A 13,990-nucleotide genomic window follows, 5' to 3' on the forward strand; every position below is an offset into this window, starting at 1 on the left:
TTTTTCCTCAGGTTTATAGGTTGGAATTTATCTGCCACCAGAAGATTCCTGCCCTATCGCCTGGTTCTGGGACTTGTGACTAACATTGGCTGTCCCTGGATGGTTGTTTAATGGAGAGAACTCACCAGACTTCGTTGTATTAATAGCGCAAAAAGCAGATCCTTGATTTGTCTGTGAGAAAATGAAAATCATCTTTTAAGAAATTGTGCTTTGGTTCTTCGCCCCTCACGCCCAATTCCTTAATTACGCTGTAGAAGCAGGGGCTTTATGAACATCTCTCTAATTATATCTGGTGCTGATCTCACCGCATGATGACTTTCTGTTTCACTGGTATTCGAAGCCTTCCTAAGTTTTGGAAGAGCAACCCATACCTTAGCGTAGGCCCAGGACACTCTTATTTCTCTCTCTTTCTCAAAGACTATTGTGGCATCAGGAACCAACAGAAGTGGTTTTCTCTTAAAGCGGTGTCTCCACAAAATACTAAAGCAGTGAATCTTCTGATTGCCAAGGCCAGATATCTCAGGAAAGGAGATGAAGGCAGTAATCAAGTTTCTTCTGATTCCCATCTTTTTGCTGCTGGAGCAGCTAAGAAGAGATCACAGATGAATACTCATAGGGAAGATCATGGCTTGCCACCTGTGAGGAACACTATTCAACTTCCAACAAGACCTCTGAATTCAGAAGAGTGGGATAAATTCAAGGAAGATTTCAAAGGAAAGGCTAATTTTGAAAGTTGGATCATTTCACAAATGGCTCACTGCCATAGCTCTATAGATGTGGCCAAATCTTTGTTAGCCTGGGTAGCTGCAAAAAACAATGGTATTGTAGGCTATGATTTGCTGGTCAAGTATTTGTATCTCTGCGTCTTTCATAAACATATATCAGAAGTTATTGATGTCTATGAAATCATGAAAGCCAGATACAAGAGGTTAGAACCTGGAGGATATACTCTTCTCATCCAAGGATTAATCCACTCAGACAGATGGAAAGAGGCCTTGCTGCTGTTAGAGGATATCAAAAAAGTCATGATTCCTTCAAAAAAGAACTACAATGATTGTATCGAGGGAGCCCTCCTTCACCAAGATGTAAACCTAGCGTGGAATTTGTATCAGGAATTGTTGGGTCATAATCTTATTCCTATGTTGAAAACTTTAAAAGCATTCTTTGACTTTGGAAAAAACATAAAAGATGATCAGTATTCAAACAAGCTATTTGACATTCTTTTGTATCTAAGAAATAATCATCTATATCCTGGGGAATCATTTGCACACAGTATAAAAACATGGTTTGAGAGGTAATTTTAATTTTTTTATATGTATGTTTTTAATTCAACACCGTTACCTAAAAGCAGCTGCCTCCTTTTTTTGTTGCTGAGAATTACTCTATTCAAATTATACTTTCCTTCCTTGAGATTTATTTCTCCTTAAAGACAACATTTTCTCTCTTTAAAAAAAGTAATAGCATAAACAAGTTGTTGTATTTTCCATTCATCACATAAAAGTGAAATTATAAATCATTTGTATGTTTGTATGTATTTTTTCTGTTTGGAAGGATCATCTGTTTTTTCTGAGGTATTCACTTTGATGTGCCTACCAATAGTACTTATGGCTGGAGTTTATAGCAAGAAAACTGGAGCTGTCTTTGGATCATATTAGTATTTTCAGAAGTTCTTCTGAAACCTAGTGACTGGTATCTGTTTAATCTATGCATTTCATCAACTTGGATGTTTAGAACAGATAAGGGAAGGCTGAGCAGACATGATATGCGAGTGTTAAAAATGGAAAATCTCTTCATTCCAGTTCATTTTGTATCTTTCCATCACCCAACTGCTCTCTCCAAGGCTCTCTGCTTTCTATTTGCTTTTTGTTCACGTTCCTGGCTGTGACCCTATTTATTGCTTCAGTTTTTTATTCACTGATTCACTACTAATTTTTTTTAGGCACTTTCAAAAAAATTCGTTCTTTTTCTGTTTTTCTCTTTTCAAGTATATATATATCCTTTGCACAGAGCTTTGAAGTAGCAATCATGTTTAATTATTTAACAAATTTGTTGAATATGAGTGGAGGAGCTAGATTGTGAAATTATTTGAATGCCAAGGATTTTGGGTTTTGTTCTGTTACCTTAGAGTAGAGTTCCAGGGCACCTGGCTCAGTCGGTTAAGCATCCCACTCTTAATTTTGGCTCAGGTCATGAGACCTAATCTCAGGGTTATGAGATTGAGCCCTGTGTCAGGCTCCACGCTGAGCATGGAGCCTGCTTAAGATTGTCTCCCTCTCTCTCTCTCTGCCCCTTCCCTGCTCTCTTGCGTGTGCACTCACTCTCCTCTCTCTCTCAAAAAATAAATTAAAAAATAAAAATAAAAAAGGTAATTGCCAAAACAGAAAAAAAGGTTGGAGAGGGATTAAGATTGGAAATAGGAAGATCTGTTTGGAGGCAATTGTAGGTTTGAATGAGAGATGATGAGATCCTGAATTATGAACTAGGGAAGGAGAAGGCAACAGAGTCCTTAGAAACTGATGGTAGTATATGTGAGAGAAAAAAAAGGAATACATTGATTGAGCAAATAAATCAGGTAGTTTTGAATGCTTCCATTTGGGTAGGCACTTTGGGTGTTTTGTGATGTAAGATCTATTATGATGGCATTCACAACCTAATGGAGAATGCAATACTTGACAGTTAATGGTGGTGTATAAGAAGATAGTGTAAGGGAAGGAATTACTCTGGGCAGGAACAATCTCTGGCAGCTTCATGGAGAAAGAGTTGAGTTTGATTTAGAGGTTACACTATTAATGTTAGCTGCACAATCCCATGAAAGTAGATTTAGACTTGAAGATGAGGGTTGAATGACCAGAGGAGAAGTGAAGGGAAGGAGGTCCACAGTAGGGTACTGTTCCCTCCTTAGCCCCATCACAGTGTATCACCCACTCTTCTAATTAAACCATCCTGGGGAAGTATCCTGAACATTTCAGAGCTCTTGCCTGCCGAGTTTCTAAATACAGTTTCTAAATAAAATGCCTATTTTTTGGTTCTATGGGAATCTGACCTTTTTTCTTTTTTTAAAAAAATTAGAATTATTATCTCATTTATTTTATCAATTTGTTTATATTGTTTTAAGTTTTAGGAATCTGACGTAATGATTTGGTCTTGTAATCTTTTTTTGTAGTGTTCCTGGGGAACAATGGAAAGGACAGTTCACAACAATCCAGGGAAGGTAAAGACCAGTATTTTATTTTTAACTTGTTTGATTCAGGTTTAGGAGGTTTTGTTGCTACCGATCAAAAAAATTTTAAGAATATTTTAGAAATAGGATAATTAAGAGAGTACCCAAGAAAAAAAGCCATATTTGGCATATGGAGGATTTGCAGTGCTCAACATGTTTTTCCCATAGGTGCAGTGAGCCTCATGTGAAGCCTCAGAGATATTTTGCCCTACAGATCTGGGACCCAGTTGTGTTTTGGGAATAAGTTTAAATACTTTATCTGGATGCCCAGCAGTCTACTTTTTTGGGTTTTCTGGCATACTTAATGTGTGTTATTATCAGTTTTACAAAAAATTGCATGTGATGATCACAAAGATTATAACATTCTTTTTAAATTACCTTTCAATTTCTTTCTGTCCTAGGATTATTCATTCTAGAGAAAATTCTTTTCCAGGATACCATTTAACACAAACTTTTGTAATTACAGTGGTCAGTGTTCGGGCTGTGGAAAAACCATAGAGTCTCTTCACCTGAGTCCAGAAGAGTATGAATTTCTCAAGGAAAAAATCATGAGGGATGTGATAGATGGAGGTGATCAATACAAAAAGACAACCCCTCAGGTGAGTCCTGAACAGGATTTATTCCTTTTTTGGATTGCTTTTCTAGAGTAGGGGTTGGCAATTTTTTTTCTATAAAAGACTGATAGTAAATATTTTAGGCTTTGTGGGCCAGTAAATATTTTGGGCTTTGTAGGCCATACAGTCTCTGTTGCAACTTTTCAACTTGAAATACAATACATAATATAGTACAAAATGAATGAGCATGGCTGTGTTACAGTAAAACTATATTAATGAAAATAACAGTGGGCTGGATTTGGCCTGCCAGCTATAGTTGCCAACCTTTAGGAGAGACTCCTTAGAATTTAATAGAATAATTGGGGTAGACTGTCATCCATGTATTGAAGTCAGTTCTGTTTCGTGTAGATGCAAGTCCACTTAAGCCAAAAAGATAGGTGCTTATTTTTTTGTCTAAGTATTTCCAGAAAACTGTGTTCAGTAAATTCCCATGAAAACATGGCTTTTCACAACTCTTCTAATCAAGAGAATTGAAGGTAACTTGACAAAATTATTTCCAAATTTTCTAAGTATTGAATTTGATTCTGTAAGTCATTTTTAATAGCTTCATTTTGCTAATCTTCAGTACTTTATACTGGTTCACTAAGATTAAGTTGAAGAACTAAAATGCTTTTACAACTTGGGGAAAAATTGCTTATCATCTTACTAAATGCTTTTTCTTCAAGATACCAAATAAAAATAAGAAGTAAAAATAGTTTTGCCTTCTCCCCTTGACTTAAAATTGTCACAGAAGGCCCCTAGATCATATGAAAACTTTTAATCCTCAAAATAAAGTCAAAATATGGTCCATAATAACATTAGCTTCATTTTATGGAATACCTTTTAGCTAACTTTATTGATAAATAAAATTAGTTAACATTTATTAGTGATGCTAAGTATTTTATATTCATTATCTTATATATTATTTAATTTTTATAACCACCCTAAAAGGTACTATTTTATTTCTGTTTTATAGAGAGAGTGACTGAGGCTTTGGGAGATTAAATCTGCCCAAGGACCCCTCACTAGGACTGACTGACCCTAAAACCTTTACTGTCACACTCTATTGCCTCTCACTGCATGACAGTCCATAGTTCCATATAAATCTGACAGCCAGCTGGTTGGAGCAGCTTTAAGAATTTCTGCCAGCTGAAATACAATTTAAATAAATAAATTTCATTTCCCTCATCAAACATCTGTTGAACACTTATCTGTTAAGATAGACGCAAGGTTGTATACAAATTATGCTGTTTGCTGCCAAAAACTTAACCATTTCTGTTGTGGATTAATTGAAGTTTTCTCACCTTTCATTTCTTATTTAATAGTCTTCAACCTAAAGGAAAAATGAAAGAATAGCACAATAGACACCTACATACTCTTCATTTTGAGTAACCAATTATTACCATGCCATTTATGCATTCCCTCCGTATGTTTTTATGAGTTATATAAATGTAGGTTGTGGGGGCACCTGGGTGTCTCTCAGTTGGTTGAGCATCTAACTCTTGTTGTCAGCTCAGGTCATGATCTCAAGGTTTGTAAGTTCAAGCCCACATTGAACTGTTAGTGTGGAGCCTGCTTGGGATTCTCTCTCTCTCTGTCTCTCTCTCTCTCTCTCTCTTCTTTCTCTGCCCCTCCCCTGCTCACTCTTTCTTTCAAAATAAACAAATAAAAAAAAATAGGTTGTAGACATATTACCTTAAATATTTCAGCCTGTATCTTCTAAGAATAAGAAAATTCTGTTATTAAATACCATTATCACATCTAAGAACCTTCATATTAATATAACTTAATAAAAGGCACATATTCAAATTTTCCCAGTTGCCTCCTTGAAATGTATTTTATAACTTTTCCCCTCACTGATCCAGGATTCAGTCAAGATTTGTTCATTGCTTCTGGTGGTTAGGTCTCTCTAAATCAAGAGCAGCCCCTCCCACACTGCCTTTTTTTTTTTTTTTTTAATGACATTGATGTTTTTTTGAAAAGTCTAGGTGTTTTGTCTTATACTGGACTTCTCAAACTTTGTACCTGTGAATCATTTGAAGGTCTGGTTAAAATGCAAATTATGATTGAGTTGTCTAGGGTCCCAAGACTCTGTATTTTGAACAAGCTCCCAGATGATATGATTCTGGTCTTTAGACCACATTTTGAGCAATAAGACTTTAGACTGATTGATTGCTTTTTATTCATTAATTCAGTATAAAAGATTTTGGGTAAAGTATGTGGGTGATGCTGTGTGCTTACTGCAGCCACATAATACTAGGTTATTTTCACTATTGATGCTAAGTTTCATCACTTGATTAAGAGGACAACTGCCAGATATCTCCATTATAAAGGTACATTTTTCCCTTTGTAATCTTTGTAATTAAAAAGTGGGGTGCCTGGGTGGCATAGTTGGTTAAGCGTCTAACTCGTGATCTCGGCTCAGGTCATGATCTCACATTTCATGAGTTGGAGCCCAGCACCGGCTCTGTGCTGATGGTGCAGAGCTTGCTTGGGATTTGGGGCGCCTGGGTGGCTCAGTCACTTGGGCGTCTGACTTTGGCTCAGGTCACAATCTCATGGTTTGGTTTGTGAGTTTGAGCCCTGCATCAGGCTCTGTGCTGACAGCTCAGCCTGGAGCCTGCTTTGGATTCTGTGTCTCCCTGTCTCTCTCTGCCCCTCCCCTGTTCACACATGTGCACATGCATACTCTCTCTAAAAAATAAATAAACATTTAAAAAGTAATCTGTGGAGTAATATTTCAGGACTATGCAGATATCCTGTCACTCTTGCGGATTTCCTGTTAACTCTGCACCTAGTGTTTTTCACATCATGGAGATGATCTCTACTTTTGGAGGTTGCACAGTGGTGATCTTCGAGTTATTTTATTCCTTTCACATTTATTAACTGGTACTATTCTATAAATGGTTTTTCTCTTTCTTGGAGCTCTTTTGTTTGTTTGTTTGTTTTTTAAACATTATTTTTGAGACAGAGAGAGAGAGAGCATGAACAGGGGAGGGTCAGAGAAAGAGGGAGACACAGAATCTGAAACAGGCTCCAGGCTCTGAGCTGTCTGAGCCTGACGTGGGGCTCAAACCCATGGACTGCGAGATCATGACCTGAGCTGAAGTCGGACGCCTAACCAACTGAGCCACCCAGGCGTCCCTGTTTTGTTTTTTTAATAATCTATATAGACATAAGGACAAGGACTTTTTTTTTTAAATTAATTGTGTTAGAATCCATTACCATCATTATTCTTTTTGATGCTCAAATTGTCTTGGATTTATCTTTTAGGAGCCCCCTTCAAGCCATCTCCTGTTTCTTTTTGGCACTTCACCACTACCCTATCAGTTTTTCCCCCCAGCTTTTGCACTTCTCTTCTTTCTGGCACAATCACTAATAGAATACTTTTGTTTGGCACCTCTCAGTGGTTAAACATTGCTTTAATTCCTTTTTAATGAATATCACTTTAAATCTAGATTAATAGAAGGAAGATTTGTTAGTATTCTCTTTTGGAAAAGACTTAGAACCCAGAGCACATCTTCTCGTTGAACAGCGTTATACTGCAAGAGGAGTTGCAGGCTCCAGACTATGGTGAGAGTAGCAGAGAGTAGTCATATATTTAATTACTGTAATTGACAAAGTAACTGATTATATTCACCGAAGGATTGGAATATTTTAGGGCAAGGGAAATTATTCTCTCTTTTCAGTATGCTTCCCCTTTCCCCTGAAGGTCTCCAACCCTATATTCCATCTCTTGAAACTGCCTTTCACCTTCAAGCTGTTAACATAATAATAATTGCACCATTTATGGAATGATTATCATATGTCAGGTACTTCAAGATCTGTTACACTCATGACAACATTGCAAGGATATCACCCTTCTGAAGATGAGGAAGCTCAGGATAAGCAATGTATCCATGGTTAAAGAGCAGTGAAGAAAGTCATATGATGTGGCTGGATTGTTCAGGGTTTAGTTTTTGTGGTATTGGTGGAGGAGAAGGGGCAGGGATGGATCCAGAGCACCGCTAGTGGATTGGAGTAGAACCAATTCTTTTTCTGGGACTAGAGCCCAAGGCAAATCTGTCCTTTGAAGGTGTGAGAAAGCATATAGCCTAAGGAGCCTTGAGGAGAGTTTTAAGCCTTGGAAGTTTGGAATGTTTGGGAGAGGATTGGAGAAAGTATTACTGGATGGTGCTGAAGTCCCAACTGAGGGTGGAGAGCATAAGTTTGTAATGGCATTGATCTGTGAGACATTTTCAGCATTCCTGGGCCATCTAGGAATAGGAATTGGGAAAGCAGATAGATGGGATGGTACAGGATTTTGCTAATCTGGTATAGTTGAGGGAAAACAGGAGTTGAAGGTGTAGGTGAAAGGATGGATCAGTTAATGGGCCAGGAGATCAAGCTTGATAGGAAGGAAGTAAAGATGGGTGGGAGCTCATGGATTAGGAGACAATAGACATAAAAGTGGATTGGAGGCTCATTGAGGTTGAAGAGCAAGCATAAAAGGAGTGAGAATGACAAACAGGAGATTTTGATCAGTGTGTATTAGAGTTTAGATGTTAGAGATTGAGTGCTCTACAGTGATGACAAAGTCCAGAGTATGACAGTTACGCAGATGAAGAGACTGAGAGCCATAAGTGCTAGATGGTCATCCACAGATTTATTGAGTGTCCATATGATAGTTTTTTAATAATAATTTTAAAATTATTTAAATAAATAAATTGTTATTTAAATAAATTTAAATTAATTCATGTGGCTTTTTAAAATAGCCACATTTTATGGAATGCTTACCAGGTGCCAGGCACTGTGCTTTGTTATTTAGGCTGGTGATAAGGACTGAGTCGGATGGCAAATTCTTGATGCATGTAGAAATGTCTGGGGTGACACAGGTGACAGCAAAGAGGAGGAGTCAGCAAAGTATGGCCTGCAGACCAAATCCAGCCCACCACGTGGTTTTATGAATAAAGTTTTATTGGAACACAGCCATATGCATTCATTTCTGTATTGTCTATGGCTGCTTTTGCCTTGCAGAATTGGGTACCTATAAAAAGACACCATGTGGCCCATAAAACCTAAACTGTTCACTATCTGGCCCTTTACAGAAAAATTTGCTGACCACTGGTATAGATGAATATCATAAGCCTTAGTTGATGTGAGGATTGGAGTCAGTGATTTTGAAATTTTATTTATTTTTGAGAGAGAGTGAGAGAGAGAGATGACAGTGTGAGCAGGAGAGGGGCAGAGAGAAAGAAGGAGACACAGAATGCGAAGCAGGTTCCAGGCTCTGAGCTGTCAGCACAGAGCCTGATGCTGGGCTAGAACTCATGAACTGCGAGATCATGACCTGAGCCGAAGTCGGACGCTTAACCAACTGAGCCACCCAGGCACCCCAAGACATAGTGATTTTGAAGGAGCAGTGGGTACTAGAAGAGGGCCTTTTCTTTCTCCTCAGTCCTATAGCATGCTTTGAGAGAATAGGTTCCCTAAGAACTAAGTAACTAAGAAATCATTGGTAACCTCAGGAAGAGTAGTTTTGATAGTACACTGGAGGCCAAAGCCAGCCATGTCAGAGCAACTGAGTGAACACACATTGAGTGTAAACTATACTTTTGAGAAGATTAGATGAAAATCAATTAGAAGAAATGGGATAGTTGTGGCTGGAGGATGGTAGACGTCAAGGGAGGGGATATAGGGAGATGGGAGAGACTTGTGCATGTTTAGGTGATGGAGAAAAGGTGTCAGTAAAGATAAAAATGTTGAATAAGCAGGACACGTAAGAGAGAGAATGGATCATGAATGACCCAGCTTCAGAAGTAGGAGGAGTTGCCAAAAAGAGCACAAATGGGGAGGTTAGAAATGAGAGTTCTTATTTGAGACTGTAGAAAAGAAAGTGAAGATGGGTGCAGATATAGATAATATATAGGTAAGAGGGAGAGAAGTTTGAGGGAAGTGGCATCTGTGTCAAATGGATATAAGGTGAGAGATTGGAGTCAAGTGGAAAGTCTAGTCAACACTAGAGACAGTAGAGATGGTTTGGAATGGTTCTTAAGGAGAATGGCAGAAATGCTAACTCAGGGCAGAAGGATTATGACAGGGTGGGTGCTGAGATTTGAGTCAGTAATTTGTAGACATTACATGAATGTATGATTTAATATTTTTCTGACAGAGCTTGACTCACCTAGAATGGTAGTAGTGAAGACAAAATGTAACATTGGATCAGATTTTGGGTTTTGTTGGTTAGGGGTGACAATATGATAGGGAGCAAGGGAAGGTAGTTCTGACAGAGTAGTTAACATGATCAGCATGGGGCTCAGACTAGATGAGGAAGAAAGGTCAGAGAGCACTGTCTAGGAGAGTTTAAGGGACTAGTAGTCTCAATGTGGGGTAAAAGAAAAGGTATAGTGGGAGTAAAGGAAACAATACGAGAAGGCTGAGGTCAGAGAGCAGGTGAAATATTTGAGGTTAAGATTTCACAGGAATAGCCATACCATGCTCTGGCCAGATCCAGCATCTGGTTTGGCATATACCCCAGGGTAAAGTTCAGCACCAGAGTATACCACAAACTGGATGGTTTAAACAACAGAAATTTATTTTTGCACAGTTCTGGACACTAGATGTCCAAGATCAAAACATTGGCAGGTTTGGTTTCTCCTGAGGCTTCTCTCCTTGACTGGCAGATCACCCCTTTCTTGCTTTATCTGCATATAGACTTGCTATGTGTTTGAGCATCCCCGGTTTCTCTTTGTCCAAATTTCCTTTTCATCCAAGGACACCAGTCAAATTGGATTAAGGCCCGTCCTATGGCCTCATTTTACCTTAAACCACTTCTTATCTCCAAATATAGTCACATTCTGTGGTACTTAGGGTTAGGACTTCTTCAACATATGAATTCTGAGATGGCCACAATTCAGTCTATAACACCATTCATTGCAATATGTATTAAAACTATGTTGTATTCAGCATTTTCAGTTATTTTGTACTAGGAACAAATAGCTGAAACTGAGTTCAATATTGCTTTCTATAGTTTGCTTATAATTTAGAAATGGAAGGTATAAACCAAGGAGTAAATATCCCATCCATGTTGAGTTTCTTTGTCTACTTAAGGAAAAAGTATGATATCAGCTGACCTCCATAAGCACCTAAAATGAATTCATCAAATAGAATTCTTTTGTTCAAATGAGTTGGCACCCTCTGATAAAATAGTTTTCAACCTTGGCCGCTGATTAGAATAGTTTGGGAGATGCTTAAAAATTAATGATACCTGGACTCCACCCTCTATAGATTTTGGCTTTAAATGTACAGTTCAGTGGTATTAAATACATTCACATTGTTATGTAACCATCATCCATCCCCAGAACTTCTTTCATCTTTTTTTCATATCTCTTTTCATCTTGTAAACTGAAACTATACCATTAAATAATAACTTCCCATTCTCTCCTCCCTCCCAGCTGCTTGCAACCACTGTTATACTTTGTGTCTTTATGATTCTCACTACTGCAAGTACCTCATATAAATGGAATCATACAGTATTTGCCTTTTTGACTGGGTATTTCACTTAGCATAATGTCCTCAACATTCATCCATGTTGTAGCATAGTGCAGACTTTTCTTCCTTTTTTTCTTTTTAAGTTTTAAAAAATGTTTATTTTGAGGGGCGCCTGGGTGGCACAGTCGGTTAAGCGTCCGACTTCAGCCAGGTCACGATCTCGCGGTCCGTGAGTTCGAGCCCCGCGTCAGGCTCTGGGCTGATGGCTCGGAGCCTGGAGCCTGTTTCTGATTCTGTGTCTCGCTCTCTCTCTGCCCCTCCCCCGTTCATGCTCTGTCTCTCTCTGTCCCAAAAATAAATAAACGTTGAAAAAAAAATTTGAAAAAAAAAATGTTTATTTTGAGAGAGAGAGAGAGAGAGAGAGAACATGGGGGAGGGGCAGAGAGAGGGAGACACAGAATCTGAAGCAGGCTTCCGGCTCTGAGCTGTTAGCACAGAGCCTGATGCAGGGCTCGAACTCAAGAACCTTGAGACCATGACTTGAGCCAAAGTCAGATGCTAAACAGACTGAGCCCCCCAGCTGCCCTTCCTTCCTTTTTAAGGCTGAATAATATTCCATTGTATGTATGTACCATATTTTGTTTATCCATTCATCCAGCAATGGATACTTCAGTTGATTCTACATTTTAGCTATTATGAAAATGCTGTTTATGAGCATGGGTGTACAGATATCTCTTTAGGGTTCTGCTTGCAGTTCTTTTGGGTATGTTACTGGAAGTGGAATTGCTATATCATACAGCTAAATCTGTTTTTAATTTTTTGAGGAACTGTGTTACACAGTAGCTGCACCATTTGACATTCACACCAACAGTGCACAAGGATTCCACTGTCTCCACATCCTTGCCAACACTTGTTTTCTTTTCTTTTATTTATTTTTTTTAATTTTATTTTTTATTTTTTTTAATTTACATCCAAATTAGCATATAGTGCAACAATGATTTCAGGAGTAGATTCCTTAGTGCCCCTTACCCATTTAGCCAATCCCCCCTCCCACAACCCCTCCAGCAACCCTCAGTTTTTTCTCCATATTTATGAGTCTCTTCTGTTTTGTCTCCCTCCCTGTTTTTATATTATTTTTGTTTCCCTTCCCTTATATCCATCTTTTTTGTCTCTTAAAGTCCTCAAATGAGTGAAGTCATATGATTTTTGTCTTTCTCTGACTGGCTAATTTCACTCAGCATAATACCCTCCAGTTCCATCCATGTAGTTGCAAATGGCAAGATTTCATTCTTTTTGATTGCCGAGTAATACTCCATTGTGTGTGTGTGTGTGTGTGTGTGTGTGTGTGTGTGTGTGTGTGTGTGTATCACATCTTCTTTATCCATTCATCCATCGAGGGACATTTGGACTCTTTCCATACTTTGGCTATTGTTGATCTTTTCTTTTTTTTAAATAGTATCTCTTCTAATGAGGTGGTATCTCATTGTAGTTTTAGATTTGTATTTCCCTAATGGTTAGTGATGTTAAGCATCTTTTCTTGTGCTCTTTGGCCATTTGTATATCCTCTTTGGAGAAATGCCTCTTCAATCCCTTTGCCCATTTTTGAATCAGGATTTTGTTTTTTGTTGTTGAGTTTTAAGTGGTCTCTATATATTCTGGATATTAATTTCTTATCAGATAATATGATTTACAAATATCCCCTATTCTATGAGTTGTCTCTTTACTCTATTGATAGTGTCTCTTGATGCACAAAATTTTTTTATTATTGTGAAGTCCAATTTGTTTGTTGTTTTTTTTTGTTACCATGTGTCTTTGGTGTCGTATCCAAGAAAATCATTGTTGAATTCAGTTTTTGTTCTGTTTTCTTCTAAGAGTTTTACTCTTTTAGGTCTTAATATTTAGATCTTTGATTCATTTTGAGTTCATGTTTGTGTATGGTGTTATGTAAGGGTCCAGCTTCATTCTTTTGCATGTCGATATCCAGTTTTCCCAGCACCATTTGTTGAAAGACTGCCCTTTCCCCGTTGAATGGTCTTGGCACCCTTGTCAGAAATCATTTGACTATGGGGGCGCCTGGGTGGCGCAGTCGGCTAAGCGTCCGACTTCAGCCAGGTCACGATCTCGCGGTCTGTGAGTTCGAGCCCCGCGTCGGGCTCTGGGCTGATGGCTCAGAGCCTGGAGCCTGTTTCCGATTCTGTGTCTCCCTCTCTCTCTGCCCCTCCCCCGTTCATGCTCTGTCTCTCTCTGTCCCCAAAATAAATAAACGTTGAAAAAAAAAATTAAAAAAAAAAAAAAAAAAGAAATCATTTGACTATGGATGAGAGGGTCTGGGTTTATGTCTATTCTGTTGGTCTATATGTGTGTTTTTACACCAGTACTACACTGTTTTGATTACTGTAACTTTGTAGTAAGTTTTAAAATCAGGAAGTATGAGTTTTGTTCTTTTTAAAGATTGTTTTGGCTATTCAGGGTCCTTTGAGATCCCATATGAAGTTTAGGATGAGTTTTTCTATTTCTACAAAAAATATCATTTGGATTTTAATAGGGATTGCATTGAATTTGTAGATTGCTTTGGGTAGTATCAACATTTTAACAAGGTTAAGTCTTCCAGTTCAGGAACATAGGATGTGTTTCCATTTATTTATGTCTTTAATTTCTTTCAGCAATCTTTTGTGGTTTTCATTATAAAGTGTTTCACTTCCTTGAT

At 38.1% G+C, this 13,990-nt stretch overlaps 1 protein-coding gene across 1 annotated transcript in view; it reads left to right on the top strand.

The window, feature by feature from the left end:
* Positions 1–17: 17 nt before the first annotated feature.
* Positions 18–13,990, top strand: part of PRORP (protein only RNase P catalytic subunit) — a 132,939-nt gene continuing 118,966 nt past the window's right edge. Inside the window, exons 1-3 of the mRNA XM_047075610.1 lie at positions 18–1,294; positions 3,164–3,211; positions 3,687–3,819. Coding sequence (XP_046931566.1) covers positions 309–1,294; positions 3,164–3,211; positions 3,687–3,819 — 1,167 coding nt within the window. The 5' untranslated portion in view covers positions 18–308. The remainder of the gene's footprint in view (positions 1,295–3,163; positions 3,212–3,686; positions 3,820–13,990) is intronic.

Source organism: Lynx rufus, unplaced genomic scaffold, assembly GCF_022079265.1.
Source record: "Lynx rufus isolate CCGP_SWC_20201006 ecotype Redwood Valley unplaced genomic scaffold, mLynRuf1.p SCAF_13, whole genome shotgun sequence".
Taxonomy (NCBI): Eukaryota; Metazoa; Chordata; class Mammalia; order Carnivora; family Felidae; genus Lynx; species Lynx rufus.